The sequence below is a fragment of the Hevea brasiliensis genome, chromosome 9 (genome assembly GCF_030052815.1).
Source record: "Hevea brasiliensis isolate MT/VB/25A 57/8 chromosome 9, ASM3005281v1, whole genome shotgun sequence".
NCBI classification, from domain to species: Eukaryota; Viridiplantae; Streptophyta; class Magnoliopsida; order Malpighiales; family Euphorbiaceae; genus Hevea; species Hevea brasiliensis.
The window spans coordinates 90,647,132-90,674,100 of record NC_079501.1 but is presented as its reverse complement, the minus strand read 5'-3'; the positions used below and the strand labels follow the sequence as shown (position 1 = coordinate 90,674,100).

The 26,969-nt window shown below is 35.4% G+C and overlaps 1 protein-coding gene across 3 annotated transcripts; it reads left to right on the top strand.

Annotated features, from left to right (window-relative positions):
- Positions 1-240: 240 nt before the first annotated feature.
- LOC110650668 (uncharacterized) lies at positions 241-26,539 on the top strand. Of its 3 annotated transcripts, none has more exons than XM_021805751.2 (15): positions 241-398; positions 493-631; positions 3,848-3,938; positions 4,128-4,212; positions 4,337-4,421; positions 18,916-18,985; positions 21,384-21,453; positions 23,457-23,502; positions 23,632-23,881; positions 23,964-24,169; positions 24,303-24,377; positions 24,723-24,792; positions 25,022-25,102; positions 25,877-25,956; positions 26,057-26,539. In XM_021805751.2, the coding sequence occupies exons 2-15, from the start codon at positions 516-518 to the stop codon at positions 26,133-26,135; spliced, it is 1,404 nt and encodes a 467-aa protein (XP_021661443.2). In that variant the 5' UTR covers positions 241-398; positions 493-515; the 3' UTR covers positions 26,136-26,539. The 3 variants fall into 3 exon arrangements, with proteins under 3 accessions (XP_021661443.2, XP_021661445.2, XP_021661442.2); XM_021805753.2 differs by having other exon boundaries at positions 258-398; positions 504-631; XM_021805750.2 differs by having other exon boundaries at positions 277-631.
- The last annotated feature ends 430 nt before the right edge of the window (positions 26,540-26,969 follow it).

Here is a 26,969-nt window from a genome sequence, read left to right as displayed (position 1 = left end):
CTTTTATGATATAATTATTTTTATAAAAATATTTAATATATTATTTTTTAATACATTAAATATATTTAATAATTTACCAGTTAAGTTTTTTTTTTTAATTTTTTTTATTTGCCAAATAAGTTCTGCCACTAAAATAAGAAAAATGAAATACTGAAAATCAACAAAAAAAACCATTTTTTTTCATTTTTAATTTAATTTTTTAAATTGAAGTCACTTTGGCTTGAACTGAAAGCTAAGTCGGAGAGGGAGAGAGAGAGTATTAATGTGCCTTGTTTTTTGTTCATCAAAGAGTGAATAAAGAAAGAAAAGAGAGCGGTTTCTCCAAGGCTCCAACGGCGCGCATTGTATTTTGAGACCTGACCTTAGCCTTCCCTCTTTTTCCTTCATTCTTAATTTAGGTTTTTCTCTATTGCTTTGATTTGCGATTCATTTTTCAATTTCTTCTTCTGCTGCTGCTGCTGCTGCTGCTGTGTTGAATTACTGTTTTAACAGTAAAACTGTAGGAGAAGAGGATAATGAGCTGGAGAAGGGTATTGAAGTCCGTGCAGGCCCTGGCTGCTCATAGTCTTCTCTTCTTTTTCACCCTTTTGCTCGTATTCAAGCTTGACCACGTCGTCTCCTACTCTTGGTGGTCAGTAAAATTTCTTTTATTATGATTTTTTTTCTTTTGTGCTTGTTTAATTGTGGGTTTTTTAGTTGAATTTAATTAACTGAGGTTGGCTGGCGATTGAAGGATTTGCTTGGGTGTTGATTTTGTGTAAGTAGTGAAATTTTTGAGGGTTTGGTACTGTTGGGTTTTGCAGGCAAGGGATGGGCTTGTGTTGTTTCGTTGTGGAGGGTAATGACTTTGACTAGGAAAATTTCTCTTTGTAAATATCAGTTCTACTGATTCTTTTCTTTTCTTTTTTTTTTTTAAATATAAATGAGGTAAAAATAATTGGATTTTGAAGTCGTAAATTGAATGGGGTGCCCAACTTCCCATTGTTCACCTAGCATTATTTTGAGGATTAAGCAAAAATTTATTTTTTGAAATAAAACAATGATGGCAGAGAGGCGCAGAAGAATGTAGTATTGGATCTACATGTAATGTAAATAGTCAATTCTATATGGGCCTGATAAGGTCGGTTTCTTTAAATCTTCATGGCTGAAAATACTAGGGATTAGTAAAGTTACTGTAAAGGGCGAATGAGGATGAAAAGAATGTAATAGGGCTCTTCAAGCAAGAATACATTTACTTTTGCAGTAAAGGCTGGAAAAGCTAGGATTGCTTCTGCTAGTACGTGGCCATATCGTTCATTTTGTAAATATTGTGGGGGTAGAGAGGGAGGGCTTGGTGCATGATCATAAAATACGAGATTGAATCAATGTTAACAGAACTTACTGCCTCAATTTGCTAAATGTATACAACTATGTCTTTTGATGGATGACACTATAGAAAACTGTTTTTTGAAGGGAATTTGTGAGTTAGATGAGTAGAATGGTTGACAGGTGTTTGGTTCGCTTGGCAGCAGGAAGTCACCTGAATGTTGTTGTCATTGTGCTCTGTGGAGAAGTTCAGGAGGTGTAGAGTAGGCAAATTATGGTATGATTTGTGATTTGGGAGGAATTTCTTGGTCAATTTTTGTCTGAACCAGGTTTCTTTTATGAGGTCATATTTACAACATGATGTTGTTATTAATAAGTTCTTTTTTGAAGGAAATGCTGTTCTTATTATACTCTTCTGAGTTGGAAGAGATAATGTATGAATTTACAGCTAATGGAGCTAGTGAGTGAAACATGAAGCCTTTATTTATTAGTATTTTTGGGAGGAAGACGAAGTCATGTGTAAAACATCATGTTGTTGTGAGTATGCTTCCAAGAAAGACCATTTACTCACACTCAATAATGCTTCGTGACTGACAATATAACAAAGGGAGGATGTCAAGGTAGAGGAGTCGGTGAGTGGACCTCAAAGCTTGTATTTGTGCTTTTCAGATGGAAGATGAAAATTTTGATGATTTCATTTTTGTTTGAACAAAATGTAATTTTAAAGTGAGGTAGGGAAGTTTGGCAAAGATGTTTCATTGGAAAGAAATGGTAGAGGATTAAACTATATCATTTAATGGAGTTTACAGAAAGGCTTAGAAACTCACTACCTGATGTTTGTCTAGAGATTGACATGATCAACCCTTAGCTTGTCTTTCAATGTCCAATAATTGAAAAGCAAGACGTTGTCTTGTAGTTGTTGAATTTCTACATGCAATCAAATGTCACCTTCAACCACCTGCTTCCACAACCTCCAGCCATGATTAAATGGTTTTCATTAAGATGAGGCGTGTAGTTTTTGGGAGTTGTGATCAAGGTTTTTGTTGGAATAGGAATGTATAGATTAGATTGATGCAAATCCGTATAATCAAAGAATCCCTTGATTACTAAAATTGTGTATTGTTAGAATAGGAATGTATAGATTAGATTGATGTAAATCCCTATAATCAAGGAATCCCTTGATTACTAAAATTGTTTATTCCTTCCCTAATAGGAGACTGTACTTGTCTGTATATAACAAAATCTCCTTTTTTTTTTCCTCCTTCTCTATTTCTCTAAATTCTTAGTTTTAAATTGCCACCATAATTTCATGGTATTGGGTTGCATGGACAAAACAATTATGGCCACTCTAATTGTAATTTTTTTAATAAAAAAGGAAATGAATTCATAGTTCAACAGTATTTTAGATACTGTGAAACATGTTAGTACTTCATCTAAATTATAATTTTTGAAAAAAAGTTACTTGAGATATTAGATGATCACCATCAAAATAGTTGAGGCTGTTTTTACTGACAGTTACGGTCAATAGTATTTTATAAGCTTAACTGCTCTAACAACTGTTCCTGCTGGTGTAATGACCATGTATCTGTTTGTATTTGTGATATGGGTGCAAAACAACATATAACTTGATATATTGGCTTGTATCATTTTCCTCTGTGCATTTCCAGTGGGTACTGGCCAAATTTGAAATTATGGTTATGATAAGGAAATAAATTACTTTTTTAGTGGATTGGCCTGTAATGGTCGTAAGTTCTACTATTAGAAGTTAAATTCGGTGCATTAGTATTGAAAGTTCATTAGTGTGGTGCATAAAGTTTCTTATTGTGACATAGAGATCTCATGGAACATAATCCAAGTAGTGGGACAGAATGGGGATGACTGGCCTAGAACCCGAACACCATAAAGTGAATGAAAAAGAAAAAAGAACGGAAGCTATGTGATCTGTAGGATTCTTCCATAATAGTGGGAGTGAGTATTTATCAATGCAACTGAGAGCAAATCCTCAATTGGTTCTACAACATCTCCTTGTGGTGTTATTTGTTATTCTAGATTGTTAGTTGGGGCCCTTTTATTTTCTTTATTCCAAATTGTGATAGTTTCTTCTGTTGTTTTTTTATTTATTGTGGTGGGGACATTTCACAGTTAAGTTGGGAATTATGCCTGAACCGAAGTTAGTAACGTTACTTGCTTTGAAGTGGAGGCAAAAGTGAAGATGGATGATTGGATTATTTATCTTTTAAGTTTATAGTCAAGACAAATTCGGAACTGCATTTATTTATTTATTTTTTTACAAAATGCTAGGTAGTTTATGAAGCTAAAATAATGAAATGGAATTAGGTGAATTTCGATAGGTTATAGAAGCATTGATTTTTCCCTTAAATTGCTGAAGAGTTTCATTTCTTTGCATTTATTTTCTTTTTTTTCCCCAGTTCTAATCGAGTGCATTGTAAATTTTTGATTTAGATGTTAATTTATAATATCTTGTTATTTGGAAGTGTGCAATCATGGACTCGACTAGTTCATGTTTTGACTTCAATTTCAGGTTGATTTTCTTTCCTCTCTGGTTGTTCCATGGAGTTATTGCTCGAGGAAGATTTTCATTACCTGCTCCATCAGTTCCACATAATCGTCATGTATGTCAATAAACTTCTCAATGATTTATATAAATTTGTGTAAGACTAACCTTTTTTTTCTTCAGTATTTGATAAAAAATAATTTTCTATTTGAGGTCATCATTTAATAAAAAATTGTCGACTTGATTTTTTTTAATCCATGATACCATTTTCTGAATATGTACTATTGAGGTTCTCTTTCTTGGACAGTGGGCACCATGCCACACAGTCGTAGCAACACCATTGCTCATTGCATTTGAACTGCTTCTTTGTATTTATCTCGAGAGTATTTACGGTAAATAGCAAACACTCTGCTATTACTTTTATGTCATTGAAGATCAGTCGATGCTGTTTAATTTCTCCTAGTTATTTTGGACAAGCACGTCGAGTCTTAACTAATGCCTTGTCTTCTTTTGCAGTTCATGGTGTTGCAGCTGTTAACTTGAAGGTTGTCTTTATTCCATTGTTGGCATTTGAAATAATTATTCTAATTGACAATTTCAGGTATTTTCTTTAGCATTTATCAGTTCATCGTAATAATTTGTCATATTGAACATCTTATACTGCACCATATTGCCTGCTAGTGCTTATTGAGTTATTTTCATAAAGATGTTTTATCAGCAGGTCATACTTTCTTGCTTAGCATATTAGCTTTGCGCCATAAACAATGTTAAGAAAGATACTATTCTTTGGTATTGTTTGTTTATTTTCCCTCTGTTCTTGCTGAATCAATTAATACCAATTTATTGATATGATAGCAATGCCTGAAGTTCTAAAGGTAGAATTGCTTTTACAATCAAAAGTAAAAATTTTTAAAAGCAAGTCATAATTCTTTTAAAATTGCTCAACATTAGTCCAATCTGTTAGTAAACTCCAGATTCCACTAGCCCATGCCAAAGATTTTTTCCTTCTCTCTCTGATATAGACAAGGAACAGAGCAATAGAGATTGAAAAGAAAATTGTAAATGTGCAATGTAATTGATAGTGATTCAATAATAAAGCTTAGCTCAGATTCAACAAATACAGTACTTTTCTTCCTCTTAAATACAATCAGTACTAAGAACAAAGAAATGAACAAGAAAAATGGTTGATAGACAACCCCAAGGACTTAGTCCCATGCAGATAATACTCTGCCTCTCTGAACCAGAGAAAATTTCAGATTCCAAAAGCATGCCTTTCTCCTGAATTTATGCCTATATTTATACGCTTCCTTTTCCCTTTGCCAGCTGGCACTTCACATGCTCCAGCACCCTAATTATCTCAGACAACCTCCTCCTTTCTATGACCCTCTTCTTCTAGAATATTCCACATTCCTAACTCTCTCTCTCTCTCTCTCTCTCTCTCTCACTCTCTCTCTCTCTCACTCTCATTTCAGTCCTAAAACTTTTGAAAATTTACTTATTTTTGTTTAATGCATTTTCTTCTTGAACTTCACTTAGAAAAAGTAAACTTTCAAAACATAAGAAATCATGTAAAATGATAAAAAATTTAAATCAACAAACAATTAACAATTTTTTAAATGAAAATTGTTTCCTCAAACAATAAATGAACATATTTCAGCAACTAAGTCTGAAAAATATTATTTTTTATTATATTTTTATAAGATTTCAAAAATATTTCAACAATATATCAAAATTTGAATTCATATAAAAAGGAAATAAACAAAATTCCTATAAGACTTGGTTGTTAAAATTTTTCGATTCATTGTTTGAGAAAAGAATTTCATTTAAACAATTTTTACTATTTTATTATTTTAACATTATTATCTTTTTAACACACACACACACACACACACACACACACACACACACACACACTTACTTTTAATAACTAGTATATGGTTTTGGCATATATAAATTAGGCAACATATACAAGAATCCATAGAAATTGTTAGAAAACAGAACAGAAGAAGAATATTGAGAATGATTGAAGAGCTTGATTATTCCCTCAAGCCAATGGTGTCAATTTATAATCTGTACAAGATAACTAAATGGGAAATACAATCTTAATTAAATACGTAATTATAGCCACGATTCTAGCACCTAAATATATTCACACAATCACTACAGATACACATATCCTAGCTATTTATGGTACATATCTTAATACTCTCCCTCAAGCTGGAGCGTACAAATCATATGCTCCAAGCTTGTTATAAATATATTTAATCCGAGAGCCTTTGAGAGATTTTATTAGGATATCTGCTAATTGGTCATTTGAGCTAACAAAGCTAGTGGCAATACACCCAGATTCAATCTTTTGTCTGATGAAATGACAATCCACCTCTATATGTTTCGTTCTCTAATGAAACACTGGATTGGAGGCAATGTGAATTGCAGCTTGATTGTCACAGATTAGTTGCATTTTTTTAAGTTCTCCATACTTCAACTCTTGGAGAAGTTGTTTCAACTATATAAGTTTACAAGTTGCCAAAGCTATAGCTCAATATTCTACTTCTGCACTTAACCTAGCAACCACATATTGCTTCTTACTTTTCCAAGAAATCAAATTACTTGCAATCATAATGCAATATCCTAAAGTAGACCGTTTGTCTGAAGGAGAACCTGTCCAATATGCATCTGAGTAACTAATAATCTGTGAATGAGCCGTGTCTTCATATAATAGGCTTTGTCCTGGAGCTCCTTTAATATACCTGAGTATCTGAATAACTGCATCCCAATGACTACTACATGGTGCTTGAAGGAACTGACTGACCAAACTTACAGCAAATGAGATGTCTGGGCGTGTGATTGTAAGATAATTGAGTTTTCTAACCAATCTTCAGTATCTACCAGGATCCTCTAATGGCTCCCCCCATCCAGGAACAAGTTTGACATTTGGATCCATAGGAGTATCTTCGTGTCTGCAGTCTAACATGTCCGTCTCTGTCAGTATATCCAAAGCATATTTCCTTTGAGAAATGGTGATACCTGTCTTGGATTGTGCCACTTCAATCTTCAAGAAATACTTTAGCTTCCCAAGATCCTTAGTCTGAAAATGACTGGGTAATTGTTGTTCAGTGTTATCAAGGCGAAAGGCGATACTAAAGCGACAAGAGACCTTATGGCCTTAGGCGAGAGGCGAGGCGAGGCTTTTTCGAAGCAAGGCACCATAGTCTAAATTGTCTAAATTATATATATATATGTGTACTTGTAACATAAATTCATACTTTTAAATAGTTTGATATGTAAAAAAATGCATATTGAAAAGAAAAGAAAAATATTATTTACATTATGTCTATATTTGAAATAAAAAAAATTGAAAATTGTGCGTACCTGCATTTCTAGCTTAAGTAAAAGATAAAAGTGAGGCTGTAAAATTAAAACTCATAGTATAAGCAATAACACAAATATTAATAAGAGATGTTAATATAAAAAAAAAAAAAATTGTGCATGCCTACATTTCTAACTTAAGTACAAGATAAAAGTTGATACTATAAAATTGAAATTCATAGCATAAGTAACAATACTAATAATAATAATAATAATAAAAGTTGTTGAATCATAAAATAGAATATGCAAATTCTAGAAGTTCAAACTTTAATAATTATGCATCATGCCATTTTGATATATTTCAAAAGCATTTATAATACTAACAATAATCAACATAGAGAAGCAAATTACAAATTAATTAATTAAGCAATAATTCTCAATGCTTTCCCAAACTCCCAATTCAAGCAAATAAGAAATTAAAATATTAAAATTTTGAATTTTTCATAAATTTGCATAATTATACATCATGCTATATTGGTATATTTCAAAAGCATTTATAATACTAACAATAATCAACATAGAGAAGCAAATTACAAATTAATTAATTAAATCAATAATTCTCAATTCTTCCCTAAACTCCCAATTCAAGCAAATAACAAATTAAAATATTAAACATTTGATTTTTTCCAATAATTTGCATAATTATAGATCATGCTATATTGGTATATTTCAAAAGCATTTATAATACTAACAATAATGCAACATAGAGAAGCAAATTGCAAATTAATTAATTAAAGCAATAATTCTCAATTCTCCCCTAAACTCCCAATTCAAGCAAATAAGAAATTAAAATGTTAAAACATTTAATAAATAAACAATAATTTGCATAATAAGAAATTACAATTTACACATCAAGAGCATTAATACTCATTTAATAAAAACATATCACATAATCATAATCACAATCACAATACCCATTTAATTACATTATCACATAATACCCATTTAATAATAAAATTACATCACACTAAATTTTTAATAAATTTAAGTATTTAACCAAAAAAAAAAAATTTGGACCTTGTAATAAATTGGGCAGCATAACGGCATGTGATGGAGGCATGGAGCAGAGCAGAAAAGAGAAAAAAAAAAAAAGAAGTAGAGTAGATTGATGGCGGCAGTGACAGGAGCAGATTGATGGCAGCAGTTAGAGGAGAAGTGCAGACGAGAGAGAGAGACAGAGGGACAACATACCTGGTTGCTGTTGTGCGCAATGCTCTGTTCTTCATTTTCTTGCAGTCACTGGGAAGGATCGTCTTGGTGGCTCGCTGGCTTCTTGCAATCAGGTAAGTGACAATAGGTTTTAGAGTTTTATTTATTTCTCAGCTGTTAAGAATAAAAAAAAATAAAAAAAAAATTCCCATCACTTTCAAGAGGTAGCGCCTCGTGGCCTCGGTGCCTTGTCGCCTCTTGGCTTCGGGGCGGCTGCCTCTTTGAAGTCGCCTCCTTGCCTTGGCCTAGGGAGTCGCAGCATGCTCACCTCGCCTCGCCTCTCCTCTCGACTCGACTGGCACCTCTTCTCGCCTTTTACAACACTGGTGTTGTTTGAGTTTTAAGATCCCAACATGATCATTTCCTGTAATAAAAATGTCATCAACATAAACAACGAGATAAATGCACTTATCATGGCCATTATGGTGGAAAAATACTGAATAGTCAGCTTCACTCTGAGACATTCCAAATTGTTGGATTACAGTACTGAACTGTCCAAACCATGCTCTCGGAGATTGTTTCAAGCCATATAAAAAACGCCGTAAGCGACACACCAAACCAGACTCCCCCTGAGCAACAAACCCTAGTGGTCGCTCCATATAAACTTCCTCAGCTAGCTTGCCATGTAAAAAGGCATTTTTGATATTCAGTTGATGAAGTGGCCAGTGATGGATGGCAGTTAAGGAAATAAGAAGGCGAACCGAGGCAATCTTAGCCACAGGAGAGAAGGTATCATTGTAATCGAGGTCAAAGATCTGAGTATAGCCCTTTGCAACGAGGCGAGCTTTAAAGTCTATCAATCTGGCTATCAGGCCCCACCTTAACTGTATAAACCCATCGACAGCTAACAGTAGATTTGCTCTTTCGTAGTGGCACCAAATCCCAAATGCCATTGTTGTGGAGAGCAGTCATCTCTTCAACCATTGCATTACACCATCCTGGATGTTCCAAAGCTTCTCTAACAGTCTTAGGTACAAATACATTAGACAAAGTGGTGACAAAAACATAGTAGGAAGGAGACAAACGATGATAACTCACAAAATTATAAATAGGATGAGGATTTTGAGACAAACGAATATCTTTTCGGATGGCAATGAGTGGAGTAGCATCGTCTGAAGATGAAGGAGGGCGAGTCACCAGGAGCCGGTGTTGTACTTGTATCAAGCAAAGGAGCATCAGTGGTGTTAGTGGGAGGATGAGGACGATTTGAGTAGACGTGTAGAGGTGGTGGACTGATTGGTGGTGGAGGAAGAGTAGGAACTGGTAAGGCGGTGGGAATAAAAACCTTGGATGCGGTGTTGGAGGAAAAATAGGGAGATGTTTCAAAGAAGGTTATATCAGCTGACACAAAGTATTTATTTGTAAGTGGATTGTAGCATTTGTAACCTTTTTGAAGTCTAGAATATCCCAAAAAAACACATTTTATTGATTTAGGTTGAAGTTTGTCTTTGCGAGGAGTGTGATCATGAACAAAACAAATACAACCAAATACACGCAGGGACAACTGATGGGCATCTTGGTTAGGAAACAAAGTGGAATGATGACTCTGATTTTGCAAAACAGAAGAAGGCATTCGGTTAATTAAGTAACAAGCAGTAAGAATATCATCTCCCTAAAAATGAAGAGGAGTTCTTATGGTGAATGAGTAAAGTGCGGGCAGTCTCAACTAGATGACCATTATTTCGTTCGGCAACCCCATTTTGTTGAGGGGTATAAGCACATGAAGTTTGGTGAGTAGTACCTTGAGAAGATAAGAAATGAGTAAAGGGAGCAGACAAATATTCTTTTGCATTGTCACTATGAAGTATTTTAATAGAAACACCAAATTGATTACGTATTTCAGTAGAGAATTTTTGAAATATAGAGAATAATTTAGAACGAGTATTCATTAAAAATAATCAAGTGCAACGAGAATAATCAACAACAAAAGTAACAAAAATAATGAAATCCCAAACTTGTATTGACACGACTTGGACCTCAAATGTCTGAATGGACAATTTCAAACATGGACTTAGCCCTATTATTGACTCGCTTGGGAAAGGAAACACGATTTTGTTTCCCAAGTTGACAGGACTCGCATTTAAAAGATGATAAACTAGAAAGACTAGGAACTAATTTTTGCAATTTGGCAAGACTAGGATGACCCAGACGATTGTGAAGAAGATCAGCGGAAGTGGTAGAGGCAAGAGCAACTGGAGAATTTGAAGTAGAAAGATGGTATAACCCTTGTGACTCGCATCCTACTTCAATCATCTTCCCCGTACTCCGGTCTTGCACAACAACAGAGTTAGCTATAAAGGGGACAGAACAATTGAGATTTTTAGTCAATTTACTAATAGAGATTAAATTATATGGGCATTCTGGAGTGAACAAAACTGTGGTTAAAGGAATAGATGGAAATATTTTTATTTCGCCTATGCCCTTAACTAAAGTTTGTGAACCATTAGCCAAAGTAACTTTAGACAAAACCGGAGGAGAAACTAGAGATGAGAAAAGACTTTTGTTACTAGATATATGATCAGAAGCACCAGAGTTTAGGATCTATGGACTAGTGAGCGAAAACTGTGTTAGACAAGCAAAAGAATTATCAGAATGAGCATTGCTAGAAGATTGCTGTTTGGCAGTTTAATATTGCAAATACTCCTTGTAATCAGCTCCAGTTAATAGGATAGAATCTGACACTTGATCCTTTCCATCAGGTAATGGAAGAATACCATTTCACCGGATTGAGGCATATGAGCAGTTGATCAGCCTACATTATTTGACTGAATGGGGCGTGGTGGTCGACTATGAAGGGCCCAACAAGTGTCTCGAGTGTGATTATCACAATAAGTGCAATGGAGCCTTTTACCCTTGCCTCTCTGATAAGTACCCTGTCTCGGTTGGTTTTCATTTTGTGCAGCTAAAACTGAAGATTCAATTCCGGAGAAATTATTCTTATTGAGTGAGATGTGTAGAAGCCTGACAGACACATCCTCTAGTGTGGGAATAATCGGACTAGTTAATATCTGGTCTCTAATAGAATCAAGGTCAGGTCTTAGCCCAATCAATGCCAAAACCATGTAGAACCTGTCCCGCTGTTGCTCAAAAATATTATCAGTGCATGGCATGAGAGAATTAAATTCATCTTTCAGTGATTCTACCTATCCCAAATAACTAAACATATCTTGTTGATTTTGCTGTAGATGAATCATATCTGATACTACCTTATAAATACGCTGCACATCGTTTGTATATAAGGTTTTCGCCTTAGTTCAAACTTTGTAACAGGTTTTACAAGATTGAAAAATATTAAGTAATTTTGGGTCTAGAGAATGCTACAAGAGACTCCATAATTGAGCATCAATCTTAGTCCAATTAACTTTATTTGTTAAAGCTATATCTATGACATTTTTAACCAAGTGGTCATCATACCCTTGCCCCATAAACCATAATTCCACTGATGCAGCCCAAGACATATAATTTTGACTTTCTACTAATTTAACAGTAGTAATAGTTGGTGAATTACCAATGGAAGAAAATATGGGTTTGAAAATCTCAGAACCTGTTTTGGATATGGGTGTGAGAATCTCAGAACTTGTGTTGGAGGCTGTATTGGAGGACTCCTCGATCTCCAACATGTTGGCAAGAGAAGTACACTGAAATGTTGCTCAAAAATATGTCAGAAAAGCCTACTGTATGAAGAGGTAGTGACAAAAAAGTGAGAAACAGGTGACGGGACCAGTGTGATTGAGGTCACCTGGGGCCGATCCTGGGCTGGGTAATCCACTAGGCTAGGCTGTGACAGCCACGGACTCCTAGAAAGTGACCGGAAAAAGAGAGAGTTCCTCCCTATGAGGACTTTGTTTCAGATTTCAAATCAGACCCACTGAGGGCTCTGATACCATGTTAGAAAATAGAACAGAAGAAGAATATTGAGAATAATTGAAGAGCTTGATTATTCCCTCAAGCCAATGGTGTCAATTTATAATATGTACAGGACAACTAAATAGGAAATACAATCCTAATTGTTATGGAAAGTCAATCATTATATTATTTCTGTGTATATTCTGTATTCTGTATTCCTATTTAGAATTTCTTATTTAGGATTTCTTCCTAATTAGTATAACACAATTATAGGAATCAATTGTATATAAATACCCATGTACAGATTAATTGAAATCAATGAGAATCATCTCTTTCTACATCGTATCGTGAGCGAGTCATCTAGGGTGACTATTTGTTCTCACCACTCACCAGAGAGACCTTGGCACGACCGCCGCTTCGACTACGATCAACATTGCCGTGTCGCCTCAATCCCCTCATTCCACCATCGTGTCTTTGTTGCCTAATCCAAGACACCATTAAAGGACTTCTGAGGTTTGGCTCTCAGATCCTATTTCGGTATTTGCTTGATTTGTGATTTTGGATTATTTTGTTGCTGTCAGCACTTTGGATTAGCGTTTCGGTTAGTTTTCTTTGTCTCAACAAATGGCAGACAATAAGAATGTTATTTCTGATGTGATTCCGATGATGACTAAGATCACGGAACACAAACTTAATGGTTCGAATTATCTGGAGTGGAGTAAGACTGTTAGGGTCTATTTGCGTAGCATTGATAAGGATGATCACCTTACTAAAGATCCACCTCGATGATACACAACAAACTTGGCTAAGGGAGGATGCTCGATTGTTTTTGCAAATGACTTCGATTCACGGTGAGGTAATTAGTTTAATTAATCACTGTGAATTTGTTAAGGAATTGATGGATTACTTAGATTTTCTGTATTCTGGTAAAGGGAATATCTCCCGTATTTATGATGTTTGTAAGGCATTCTACCGTGCTGAGAAAGAGAATAAGTCTCTCACGGCTTATTTTATGGATTTTAAACGGGTATATGAGGAACTTAATGTATTGTTGCCTTTTAGTTCTGATGTGAAAGTTCAGCAGCCCAACGGAGCAATCGGCTGTTATGAGTTTTCTTGTGCCTTCCTTGAGTATGAGATTAAATCTCGATTCTTTCGATTCGAGATTTCCTCTTTGCATGAAACATTCACACGGGTCCTTCGTACAGAGAGTACCCAATCTTCACAGCCTGCCAGTAGTGCTCTTACTAGCCGTAATCCAAATGGACAACAGGGTAATAGAAGAGGAAGTAGAGGAGGAATTATAGGCAAATGTATAATCGGCGTAATGGAGAGGCTAGTTCTAATCAGGACTCAAGAGGAGTCATTTGTTATTATTGTCATGAGCCTGGCCATACAAAATATAATTGTCCGCAACTTCAGAGGAAAAATCAGCGATCACAGATGGCAAATATGGCAGCAGAGGATTCTACAGTATCTTCCTCTGAGAAACTGCTTTGGTATCTGCAGAGGATTTTGCACGCTTTTCCCAATGTCGTGCATCTCTAAAGCCTACCGGTTCCCTATCATCGCGATCACGAGTCGAGTAAATCCACTACATGCCTTGTGTCTTCCTCATCCAAATGGGTTATTGATTCAGTGCAATGCATCACATGAGTAATTCTAGTCTTCTATCCGCTTACGTCTAATCCCACTTCCTCATCGTTACTTTTAATGATGGTTCTACTTCTTGTGTCATGGGTTCGAATCGCGAATCCGACTTCATCAATTTCTTTGTCATCTGCTTTGTGTCTACCAAATTTCTCTTTTAATCTACTTTCGTTAGTAAACTTACTCGTACCTTAAATTGTTCTATTTCATTTTTTCCCGATCGGTGTTTGTTTCAGGATCTTACGACGGCGATTATTGGTAGAGGACGTGAGTCGTGGTCTCTACATTCGAAAATCATGTACCGCGTCGCTTGTTTGCTCGATCTGTAACACCTCTTGAAGCTCATTGTAGATTGGGTCATCCTTCTTTGTCTACCATGAAGAAGTTGTGTCCTCGATTTGATCTTTATCAAGACTAGAATGTGAGTCGTGTCGGTTTGCAAAACATCATCGTTTGCCTTACGTGTCTAGAGTCAATAAACGGGCTTCATCCCCTTTTGAGTTAGTTCATTCTGATGTTTGGGGTCCTTGTTCTGTTACTTCTAAAACTGGATTTCGTTATTTTGTTACTTTTGTTGATGATTACTCTCGTGTTACCTGGTTATATTTAATGAAGAATCGTTCTGAATTGTTTTCTATCTTTTGTGCCTTTTGTAATGAAATCAAAACTCAATTTAATATTTTTGTGCGCACATTAAGAAGTGACAATGCTAAAGAATATTTTTCAGCACAATTTCAGTCTTATACGACGCAAAATGGCATTCTTCATCAGTCTTCCTGTGTGGATACCCCATCCCAAAATGGCGTGGCCGAAAGAAAAAATCGGCATCTTCTTGAGGTAACTCGTGCTCTTCTTTTTCAGATGAAAGTTCCTAAACACTTTTGAGCGGATGCAGTTTCTACGGCATGTTTTTTGATCAATCGTATGCCATCTTCTGTCCTTAATGGGGATATTCCTTATATTGCTTTGTTCCCTACAAAATCTTTGTTTCCTGTTGAACCCCGTATTTTTGGTTGTACTTGTTTTGTACGTCATGTTCGTCCGCATGTTACTAAATTGGATCCAAAGTCTCTCAAATGTGTCTTCCTTGGGTACTCCCGGATTCAAAAAGGGTACCGCTGTTTCTCTCCTACTCTTAATCGTTATCTTGTTTCTGCAGATGTCACATTTTTTGAGTCCACTCCATTCTTTCCTCAATCATCCAGATATGAGAGTGCTGGGGAGGAGGAAGATATATTAATATATCTTGTCCAACCAATGTCTAGTCCTCTTTCACACTGCTTTCTTACGTCTCTAGACCTACTCGGCCTCCCGTTGTTCATGTTTATTCCAGGAGATTGGAGATTACTGACTCAGATCCTCCACCAGCTACTTCGTTGGAAGATCTTGTACCTCATACTGATCATGATTCTGATCTAGACTTACCTATTGCTCTTCGTAAAGGTAAACGTTCATGTACTTACCCTATCTCTTCTTTTGTTTCTTATAATCAATTGTCTTCTTGTTCTTGGTGTTTTGTTACTTTTTTAGACTCTGTTCCTATCCCTAATACTGTTGGTGAGGCAATTGTCTCATCCCGGGCCGGTGTCTTTGCTATGAAAGAGGAAATGGAGGCTTTAGATGCTAATGGTACATGGGAACTGTTGCCTTTGCCCACTGGTAAGAAAGCTATTGGTTGCAAATGGGTATTTACAGTAAAGGTAAATCCTGATGGTTCTGTGGCTAGGTTAAAAGCACGCCTTGTAGCAAAAGGATATGCTCAGACATATGGGGTTGATTACTCTGACACTTTTTCTCCTGTAGCTAAACTTACTTCTGTTCGCTTGTTTATCTCTTTAGCAGCTACATATGATTGGCCCCTGCACCAATTGGATATCAAAAATGCTTTCCTTCATGGTAATCTTCAGGAGGAGGTATATATGGAGCAACCACCTGGGTTTGTTGCTCAGGGGGAGTTGGGTAAAGTTTGTAGGCTTCGGAAGTCTCTTTATGGCTTGAAACAAAGTCCTAGGGCCTGGTTTGGGAGATTCAGTGAAGCAAAGACAGAATTTGGTATGCAAAAGAGTAAGTGTGATCACTCAAGATTTTATAAGCAATCTAAGGTGGTCTAATTCTCACGTAGTCTATGTGGATGACATTATCATCACCGGGAGTGACTCTGCAGTATTTCATCTCTTAAAACCTTCCTCCAAACCAGTTTGGACCAAAGACTTGGGATTATTAAAGTATTTTTGGGTATTGAAGTTATGAGAAGTAAGAAGGGTATTTTCTTGTCTCAAAGAAAATATGTCCTCGATCTATTGACAGAGACAGGAAAATTAGGTGCTAAGCTTTGTAGTGCACCAATGACTCCAAATTTACAAATCATAGTTGTGGGATAGTGAGTTGTTTGAAGATCCAGAGAGATACAGGAGATTGGTAGGAAAATTGAACTACCTTATCACACTCGTCCTGACATTGCTTATGCCGTTAGTGTGGTAAGTCAGTTTATGTCTTCCCCAACTGTTGCTCATCGGGAAGCCTTAGGAAAAATCTTGTGTTATCTGAAAGGCGCTCCAGGAAGATGTTTATTATATGATCATCATAGGCATTTGAATGTTGAATGTTTTTCAGATGCCGACTGGCTGGATCTAAGGTTGATAGGAGGTCAATTCTTTGGATATTGCGTTTTTGTTGGAGGAAATTTGGTGTCTTGGAAAAGCAAGAAGCAGAGTGTAGTTTCTCGATCTAGTGCTGAATCCGAATACAGAGCCATGGCACAATCAGTATGTGAGGTAATGTGGATATTTCAATTACTAGATGAGACAAGTTTTAAGACCCCCCTGCCTGTGAAATTGTGGTGTGATAATCAAGCTGCTCTCCATATTGCTTCTAATCCGGTATTTCATGAGCGGACCAAACATATTGAGATTGATTGTCACTTTGTTCGTGAAAAGATTCAACAACAGATCATCTCAACAGGACATATCAAAACTGGAGAGCAGTTAGGAGATATTTTCACAAAAGCTCTGAATGGAGCTAGGATTGACTACATTTGTAACAAGTTGGGCATGATTAACATCTATGCTCCAACTTGAGGGGGAGTGTTATGGAAAGTCAATCATTATATTATTTCTGTGTATATTCTGTATTCTGTATTCCTATTTAGAATTTCTTATTTAGGATTTCTTCCTAATTAGTATAATACAATTATAGGAATCAATTGTATATAAATACCCATGTACAGATTAATTGAAATCAATGAGAATCATCTCTTTCTACACTAATTAAATACGTAATTATAGTCATGATTCTAGCATCTAAATATATTCACACAATCACTACAAATACACATATCCTAGCTATTTATGGTACACATCTTAACAGAAATACACAATACCCATTTGATAAAAACATATCACAAATCACAAAACCCACTTAATAAGAAGCATATCACAACAATACCCATTTAATAAAAAAAACATATTACACTACCCATTTAACAAATTTAACAAAAAAATTAGAAAGAAAAAAAAGTGTTGGAACTGCTTGAGTGAAGTTGGACCAATAGAAGAAGAGAAGAAGGAGAGAAAAGAAGGGAAAAAAAAAAACCACCTTGGAATTGGATGTGCTGGTGCTACCTGTTGGTAGGTTGCGCAGGTGAGAGGAGAAGAAATATAGAAGAAGAGTAGAGGAGAGAGAGGAAAGAAGGTGCAGATGAGAGAAAGAGAGAGAAAGGAAGGAAGAAAATGGTCTGCTTTGTTTCTCTAGCTAGTGGCATTCTCTTCTCTCCTCTGGTGGCATAAACTTAAGACTTAGCTTAGATTTTATTTATTTAATTTTTTTTTTAGTTTTATGTTGTTTAAAAAAATATAAAAAAAGGTGAAAGAGAACGTTATTTTGAAGAGGCATTGCCCTAGCGCTTCTCACCTTACCGGTCTCAGGCACTCGCCTATTTGAATTGGACTCTCTTCAGCCAGGCGAGGCGCCTCGCCTGGTGCCTTTGGTCACCTTTAACAACACTGATCTAGCGTTGACAAACCAAATAGGACTAATAGTGAGCGATTTGAAAAGAATTAGTATTTGATGGTGAAGATTTTACTTTTAAGACTTAATTGTTAAAACATTTCTTCTTTTATCCCTTATTGAGGCTTGTGTTTAATTAAGCTCAATATGTTCATACACTTGTCTTTCTTTGTCTTTAATATTTAGGTTTTCAGCTTCAAAATGTGATGTAGAGCAAACAAGAACAAGGATCAATCCTTGAGAAAGAGAACAAATTCTCAAAAATCATATTAATCTCAAATAAATGTCAAAACAAAGCTTATCTACAAACAATAAAAACCCTAGGTCTTATTTATATAGTTAGGAATCCTAATTACATTAGGATTTTAGAAACCTAATTCAATGCTAATTAGGAATGCTAAAATTAAACTAAAATAAATTAGGAAATAATAAAATTTCTAGATAATAGACCTAATAAGAATAAAATTCCTATAGAATAAAACTCTTAAATTTCCTAATTTTACATGGAATATAATTCCTAAATTGTATTAGGAATATCATCTTTCTATCCTGCATTAAAATGATTCAAACTTTTTAGACCATCTATCTACAGATTATTACCGCTTTTATGCATGATGGGTTGTGCAGCTCGTGCTTGGCCTTTTGCAACTAATGATAAAAATGGTCTACCTCCCTTTTCTTAATCAAACTATTGCCACTTATTGAAGCCAAATTTTCAGAGAACAAAAATTTGCAGTTTACTTTATCTCAAAAAAAAAAAAAGAAGCAGTTGACTTAATAACAAAAATACAAATTTCTAAACTTCTGGATAGGAATGCTGCATCCACTTTGCATGAGATATGAATGTACAAATATGGAAGACCAATTTTAATATTTTCTTGGTGACCTTTGCTTAGCCATATTGTGCTGGAAATTGACCTTGTATACCCTTACTCTATTAGTGCCTTTATATTTATCTGCAATGATAATAAATTACTGTCTGAAATGGCATAAGCGATTTTCATTTTACTGTGCAGAATGTGTAGGGCTCTAATGCCAGGAGAAGAAGAAAGCATGAGTGATGAAGCAATATGGGAGACATTACCTGTAAGTTTGATTAACTTGAGGAGCAGTTGAATTCCTTTAGTAATTGTTTTTGGGCTAATTTCTTTTCTTCCCCTCCTCCAACCCCCCCACCTCTTTTCTAAAAAAGAAAAGAAAGAGTTGCATGATAGTTTTCTTAATAGAGTGCAAAAGCAAATTGCTTGAAATTTTGATAGTGTTAATTCTAAATGGTCGAATGGGATACTTGGATTAACCTTGTCAGTCCTTTCTCTCCATTGATGGTAGCTGTATCTTTTTGTATATCTCTCAATCGTGTTCTCGTTGAGTTTGTAGCTCACATTCAGATGAGGCACTCACACTAAAAGCTCTAAGCCCTCTGCAGTATAATATAGTTTAGTACTTCTCAACATGGAGGATATTATTATAATTGCAAATGTCCTAGTCAACTCAACTCAACTCAACTAAGCCTTTATCCCAAAAATTTGGGGTCGGCTATATGGATTCGCTTTCTACACTCTAAATGATTTTGGATTAAATCCTCAGAAATGTGTATAATTGCAAATCTCCTAGTCGTGAAAGGAAAAATCTATCAACTATGTATAAAGGTACTTGTAATCCTCTCTTTTGTAGCGAAAAATTGTAAGGTCTCTTCTTGGATGTAGGCACATCATTGAGGTATGTAAAATTCCTTGTGTCATGTTATTCTCTCTTGCTGTGATCATTATTCTAATCTAAGAGTGCTTGCGCACGTGTGTCTTGAGTAATTTTTCAACAATTATATGTTGTACTTGTACATGTATTTTATATTTTCCAAAGTTTCTGCTCTGTTCTGTCTGTCTCCAGTGTTCTTCCTTTTGTGCCCCAAATTCCATAAATAGGATTATGAGGAGATCCTCAGTATATTTCTTAGGCTCAATGATCTTAAGACAACCCCAACTAGTACTTTTGGTTGATGGATCAGTACTGTCCTAAAAGGTATCAAAACCAACCCATGGCCACTAGGCCACTACGTGTGATGTGTAGTTATTTATCCTGGACTTTCAACAGGCTGAATTTTTTTTTTTTTTGTCCCTTGAGGAGGAGGGGCTTCATGGGGGACAAGGTTTTAAAAATATCCTGTGATAGAGTTAGGAACAATGACTGTAATAGAATGGGAAACAGAATCTGATATTGAAAATATGGCAAGAATGCCTTCACAAAGTAAAAGTACTACAAGTTCTCTCCTTTTCTTCTACTACTCAATAGGCACAAGGCCAATACAAGAAAATAACTAAAAAATCCCTGGAGAATGGACTCCCGAACTAGCTACTGCTAGCCCCTGCCAATGCTGCACAATTAAAGAAATTCCTCTCCTCCACTCTTGTTATTTGCCTATTTATAACAGAAGAAAGGTTTACTCCCTCTGCTGTCATTCTCCATGTGAGTTCTTCCGCATTTCCCTCTAACAGCTCAACTAATCCCAGTTGTTGAATTCTGGAACCTTCCCCTTCATTTCCATTTGCTGATTAACTCCTATCTTCGGTTCTTCTTGAAATATCTTCTGTAATAGACTTTTAATTGTTTTGGGCCATGAACTTCACTTCCTGTGTCTTTAGCTGAGTACCTATCAGCCTGCTATGTATCTAAGACAAACAGTGTTGTATCACTTTGTAACAGGAAAAAAATGGCTGTTTTAGGACATTTCTCAAAGGGGTGTAATCACAACAAAAGTATTAAAAAAAAAAGTGGTTGGTTTTTTTTTTTTTTTTTTTTTTTTTTTTTTTTTTTTTTTTGGTGGGGGGGGGGGGGGGGGGGGGCCAGGATTTTGAATGCAAATGGGCTCTTCCTGTTTTCTAATGGTCTAGCTACCTTAAATTTTTGTCAAACCTGAACTTTTGGGTCAGTTTAATTATGATAGTTCATACACAAGGGTCAGCTGTATATCATTGTTTTTATTAAGTTGTCTTTTTTTTTTTTTTTTTTTTCTTTTTTGGGATGAAAAATGAAGTTCTTGTGCCATCTAGGATTGACTTGTGGTATGGGCATCTTAGTCATTAGCAATTATTTTGCTCTCCACTATTAATGGATTTATGAAATGCTTCTTGTGTGCATGCAATTATTGTTCTATCCTGTTGATGGGGAAATTTTTCTTTGCTTTTTTTATGGTGTGGCATAATTCTGGAAGTGCTATTTCACGTAAGATCCCATGTCACTGATGTAATGCTTCAAAAGTTAGTTTGAAATTTATCATGTTTGTGATACTATTTATGAGATTCAGGTATTAGGATCGCAAACCTTTGCAGTTTGAAATATGCAGGTTTTCAATTCGAAAATGCAACTTGCATTGTGAATATTTTAAGAATATATGAATTTGAATGTTTTTAATATTCCCATCTACTTTTGGGATAAAGGCTTAGTTGAGTTGAGTTGAGTTTTTAATATTCCCATCTACTTTTTGCAGCATTTCTGGGTTGCAATATCTATGGTCTTCTTTGTGGCTGCTACAGTCTTTGCCCTTCTAAAGCTATGTGGTAATTTCTCTAACTTCCTTTGATTGCATAAAATATTTCTCTTGGAAGCTTCTTTTTTTTTTTTTATTTATTTTTCCAGTGGAAGGAAAAAAAAATGAAGTAATTGAATATAAGAATGCTATGATTTGGTTCTACAAGGATATATGATATATCAGTTAAAAAGTTGCTGCTGAAGAACAGTGTGACCTTTGAAAAAGTAAAAGGCTGATTTAGATAAAGAGATTCATGAACTGGAGTTAAATTGTGATTTTCTCATTAGAAAAAGAAATAAAAGTGTGTGACAATGTGTTCAAAGGTTTGAATCTTCACCTTCTTGGCTGGGGGATTAGAATTTTATACTTCCCTTGGGAAATAGCAGATCTTGTGGCTGCAAAGAAAGGAGTCTTGGATGGAGGCAAGGGACTCTGATTGTTCTGGAAGTGATATTGTTGGTTGGCATCAAATCAAGTATCTAATATATAGCTCGACTCTAAATCCCCATAGATGCAATGGGGTGGATTTTTCTTGAACTAGGTTTCTTTGCTTGGTAAACAGAAGCAGCTAAGGCACATCTTTTCTTGCAATGGAATTGTAACCTCCAGTGACTTGACCTCTGCTTTTATCTGGACTTTTGTCTCAAGAAATTCAAATGTCTTTTTCAACCATTAATGCCTTGAGGCAGAATGAAAGCTACTGTTCTTGCAAAGTAGCGTTATACATTCTTTTGGGATGTAACACAATCACTACATATTCGCTTTCATGCAGTCATTCTTTAAGACATTTTTCTATTATCTATTATCTATTTTTGACTCTGTCGCACCTACAAGATGTTGATTACAGGTGGTTTTTTTTTTTTTTTTTTTATTTATAAATTTGTATAGGCGTAATATAAATTTTCTGTTGTGTGTATATTCCAGTGATTGCATGAGTCTTCATGTGCATGTGTTTCCATGATACTTCCTGTTTTCTACTGAACTTTTAGCTGGGTAAGAGTGATCAATTCTGTTTTCCATGTCAAGCTCACTTCTATTTCATGATTGTTTTGTGTTTCTTGGAATCCATTCACTTAATCAATCTTTTGGTATTAGTATTTGACTGAATTGGGTATTTCTATTATAAAATGTTGGAATAGTGATTGTTGCAAATTGCAATGGCTTCCCTGTTTGTCAATGGTTTCTTAAGTTGGTGAAGGGTTGCCTCATTTCATGAAGTTTTCCATGTCCAATTTGGAAAAATGATGTGGATCATGCCCATTTTTATGCTCATTTGTTAACGTTTTTTTTATTATTATTTTTTTATGTTTAATTTTATCCTGTGGTGGTATGCCCAAGCTGTTAGGAAACTATAGCTTAACTGCAACCTAGTGAGGGATTTTTAGTTTACTAAATGATTTTCTCTGTGAGTGATGCCCGTTGATTGATTTCTTCTTTTGAAATATGGATGCATATGCCATCTAACTGGGAACCTCTTTCAATGCGGATTCAATTAGAGTGCAGATCTCTTTATTAGGAAAAGTTTAGTTTTCTTGTGATAATGCTGCGGGATCATCTATCTTGATGAATTGATAATGCCAAAGTAAGTGGTTATACAAGCTTTGTGGTTCTGTTCAGTGATGCATATTCTGAGTTACCGTTGATGAATTTTCAAGCAGTGGATCTTTGAAAATTTGATTAAGAAATCAACATTTTGCAGAACTCTTGAATGCATCATGTACAGTTGTGCACAAGACTTGGGAGTTGGGAGTCTTCATAATATGCTTCTTCCCCCGATGTTAATAAAATTTCTACTTAGGTTGATTTCTTTATTTTTCATTTAATTATTACTAATACTTTAGTGGCGGGAAAATCCTGTGTGTCCTTGGAATCATGGTAATTGGTATCTATATTTCTCTTTTTTCAGCAGCATGATGTAATATCCCACACTCCTGTACTATAATAGTGTGTGAAATCGTTATTGATAAAATTTCAGATATGATGCTTACTATCAAAGATAATGATCATTTTCTGATTCTGAATATATTACAGGTGATGTAGGTGCTCTAGGTTGGTGGGACTTGTTCATAAATTTTGGGTATAGCTCCTTCCATTTTTATTACATTCTCTTTATTGTGGCGAATGATGACTAGAATAGAGCTACCGGAAAATTTTGTTCAAGGTTTTAATGCATCAAAATTTTGATAAATATGTATTCTTTCTGCAGTATTGCAGAGTGCTTTGCATTTCTTGTTTGTACGAAATGGTCAAATCCAGTGATTCATCGAAATTCTCAGACAAGAGAAGTTAGTTCCTCTTCTGCGACTATTAGGTATCTTGACTGGAACAGTGGCTTAGTAGTTTCCCCTGAGGAGAATCAACTTCAGGATAGAATGTGTGGCCTTCAGGACATTGGTGGCCATATTATGAAAATTCCATTAATTGGTTTTCAATTTCTCCTTTGTATGCGTTTAGAGGTATGTGTATAATTGATTTGTGTTCTTGGATGCTGGTTGGTATTTTTTAATCAAAAAATATATGGTGACCTTTGAAAATCAGGGAACACCTGCCGGTGCTAGAAACATCCCACTTCCAATACTCTTCTCTCCCCTTTTCCTACTTCAAGGTGTTGGTGTGCTATTTGCTGCATCCAAGTTAGTGGAGAAGCTTGTTCTTTTACTAAGAAATGAACCCAGCACGGGAATATATCTCAGATATTCTTCAAGAGCTCATGACTGTTTGGGGTTCTTGCACCATGGTTCTAGGTAATTACTTTTGTTTTCATCAGAAGTCAAACCTGTATGGGCAACATCACATCCCTACCGAGTCTCTGTAGTATTTGATATAATGTAAGCACTGCTTAATGTAGTATTTTCATTTTTTGATCTGTTAAAACAGGCTACTGGGCTGGTGGTCAATTGATGAGGGAAGTCGAGAGGAGCAGGCCAGACTCTACCAGGAGGGAGCTTCTGGGTGAGTACATTGCATTATTTCATTTTTATGTGCCACTTTATGACAAAATGTCCTTGAGAGAGGGTAAAAACGAGGATATAACAGTATAAGCAAGACATTGATAACTGGAAATTCACTTAAAAATTTCATAGGTTTGTTGACATTCGAATATCCCCATTTTGTAAAACATCTGCGATTTTGTATTTCTGATTTTTCTCAATGAAATATTGTTTTCTCCCTACCTACCACTAGAGCAGCAGTTAGTTGTCTTGCTGGTTAATTACGCATTTAGTGCATCTGAAAATTTCATAAAATTAAATCGGCAGTATTTGCTGATCTTTTTACATTTCATTCCTCAACATGCAGCTATAACACTTTCTGTGGTTATCCTCCTGAGATAGTGAAGAAAATGCCTAAAAAGGATCTCGCCGAAGAGGTGATTTATTTTATAAAATGTTTTCTTTTTCTTGCGCCAAGTACAATATTTTATTATATTATTCTCTCTCTCTCTCTCTCTCTCTCTCTCTCTCTCTCTCTCCTTCTCCCCCCACCCTTGTTTGAGGTATTTTATTCTCTAATCCAGTAAAGTGTATTTGTTGGCCAGTTACAAAGTTGTTGATGATGCTTTTTTTCTGTATTTATATTTGTGTTTGGTTTCTTCTTAGGTCTGGAAGCTTCAAGCTGCCCTTGGTGAACAGACAGAAATCACCAAATATACCCAGCAGGAGTTTGAAAGACTTCAAAATGTAATATTTTCCTCTATTACTAGTAGTTCCATTCCCCCCCTCCCCTCTCCTTTCCCCCTTCTCTCAGTAAGAAATTATTGGTTTGTGGTCTGAGTGAATAATTTCTGTTATTTGTGTTTCCTTCTTTTTGTGTTGCTGTTATCTTTGATATTGGCCTGAAAATTTCTCTATAGCTTTAAACATTCTTAATTTTCTATGACATGATTCTTGCCTTGTGAATCACTTTAAGGGTTCAAGTTTATCATTTTGGGTTAATCGATTAGTTTACAGTAAGTTTATTTCATGTTGAGGGAAGCTTGAAAGGGATGTACTTTCCTTAGTGTCTTATACGTACTTATGGTATGGCTTCTTGGTTGAAAAGAGAGGAACATGGAATTTATGGCTGTAAAAATAGTCCCTGCATCGTTTGTATAATCACTTGAAGCGGGGATGATTTTGTCTAAAGATGATAATATTGGATTAAAATTATTATAAAAATATCTCAAGGTGTTATATGCACACACACAAACATAAATATCTTCATGATGCCAAGTCCCTTTAGGGCCAGAAAATCCAATTAATTTTTGTTTCAGCCAGAGTTGAGAATGGTGTTAATTATCTATTAGAATAAGTTGTGATAAAGTTTATGCATTATTAAGTCTGAGAATTGGATAGTTTTGTTGCTGTGAGACTTTAATATAGGACCTATTGAAATTTGCTTCAAATATTTTGTTCTTTCTTGCGATAATGATCAGTCACATTAATGTGTAAATATTGTTTCAATATGCTGTTTAGGAAAAAGTCTTATGTAGGGTTTGCTTTGAGGGAGAGATCAGTGTGGTTCTACTTCCCTGTAGACATCGCATCCTTTGCAGGTATGCTCATCAACTTGGATGCTTTTCCTAAAAAATGTGTGGCTTATCATTTTCCTCCCCCTTTTGTCATACTTATTATTTATCCCTAAATGTGTCGCAGTGCCTGCTGTGAAAAGTGTAAGAAGTGTCCAATTTGCCGAATCTGTATTGAGGAGCGCTTGCCGGTGTATGATGTTTAGGTTCTAACTTGTCCAGCCATTTTGTATTATGGACAAGAAAAGCATAGACAAGGAAAAATAACTTTTAACAGGGAAGTTCTCTTTTTGGTGGTTCGCTGGAACTTCGACGACAATGTGTGCATGTTCAAATTAACACGAGAAAGCATTAGGCTACACAGATAACACAGTTGCTATACTTGCATATCAACACCTCTTTTTATGTTGTTCCTAAAAAAAATGTAAATAATTCCTGACTTTGATAAGGTTTTGTTATGCTGCAGAGATGTAACAGAAATATAAGAGCTGTATATCATACAAAATGTATAGCAATAAGTGTGCATACATTCAGAGATTGTACTGTATGGTGTGTGCAACAATACATTAGCATGACTCGGTAGCCAATGAAGATCCTTTTTCTTTTTTAAGTTTGGCGTATGGGCTTGGTATTTCCACCTCATGGGCAAGACTCATATTGGTCTGTAAGTGTATTTTGATTCTGTTTTTGTTATCTTTCGTGTTTTCTTTTATTTTGTAGAACAGGGTATGGAAGTTTAGGACTTGTATCTTTGAGTAAAACAACGAAGGACGTAGCTAAGCTGTCCATGTTCCTTACAGAGCCTTTTTGGGTATTCCTTGCCTCTTAAACCTCAGAAGCGGCAAAGAAGAATCGTTTCCCAACGAATTCGTGTAGATTGACGATGGGATTATGGTTAGAACAAGGGATTTGAGGAAGTTCTATTTACTCATGGCTCGTGGAAAACAGTTTTTGGTTTTTTATTTTTTAAGAAAATTATATATATATTTTTTTGGAAAATAAAGGAAAATATGAAATATATATCAAATGATGGAAAATTA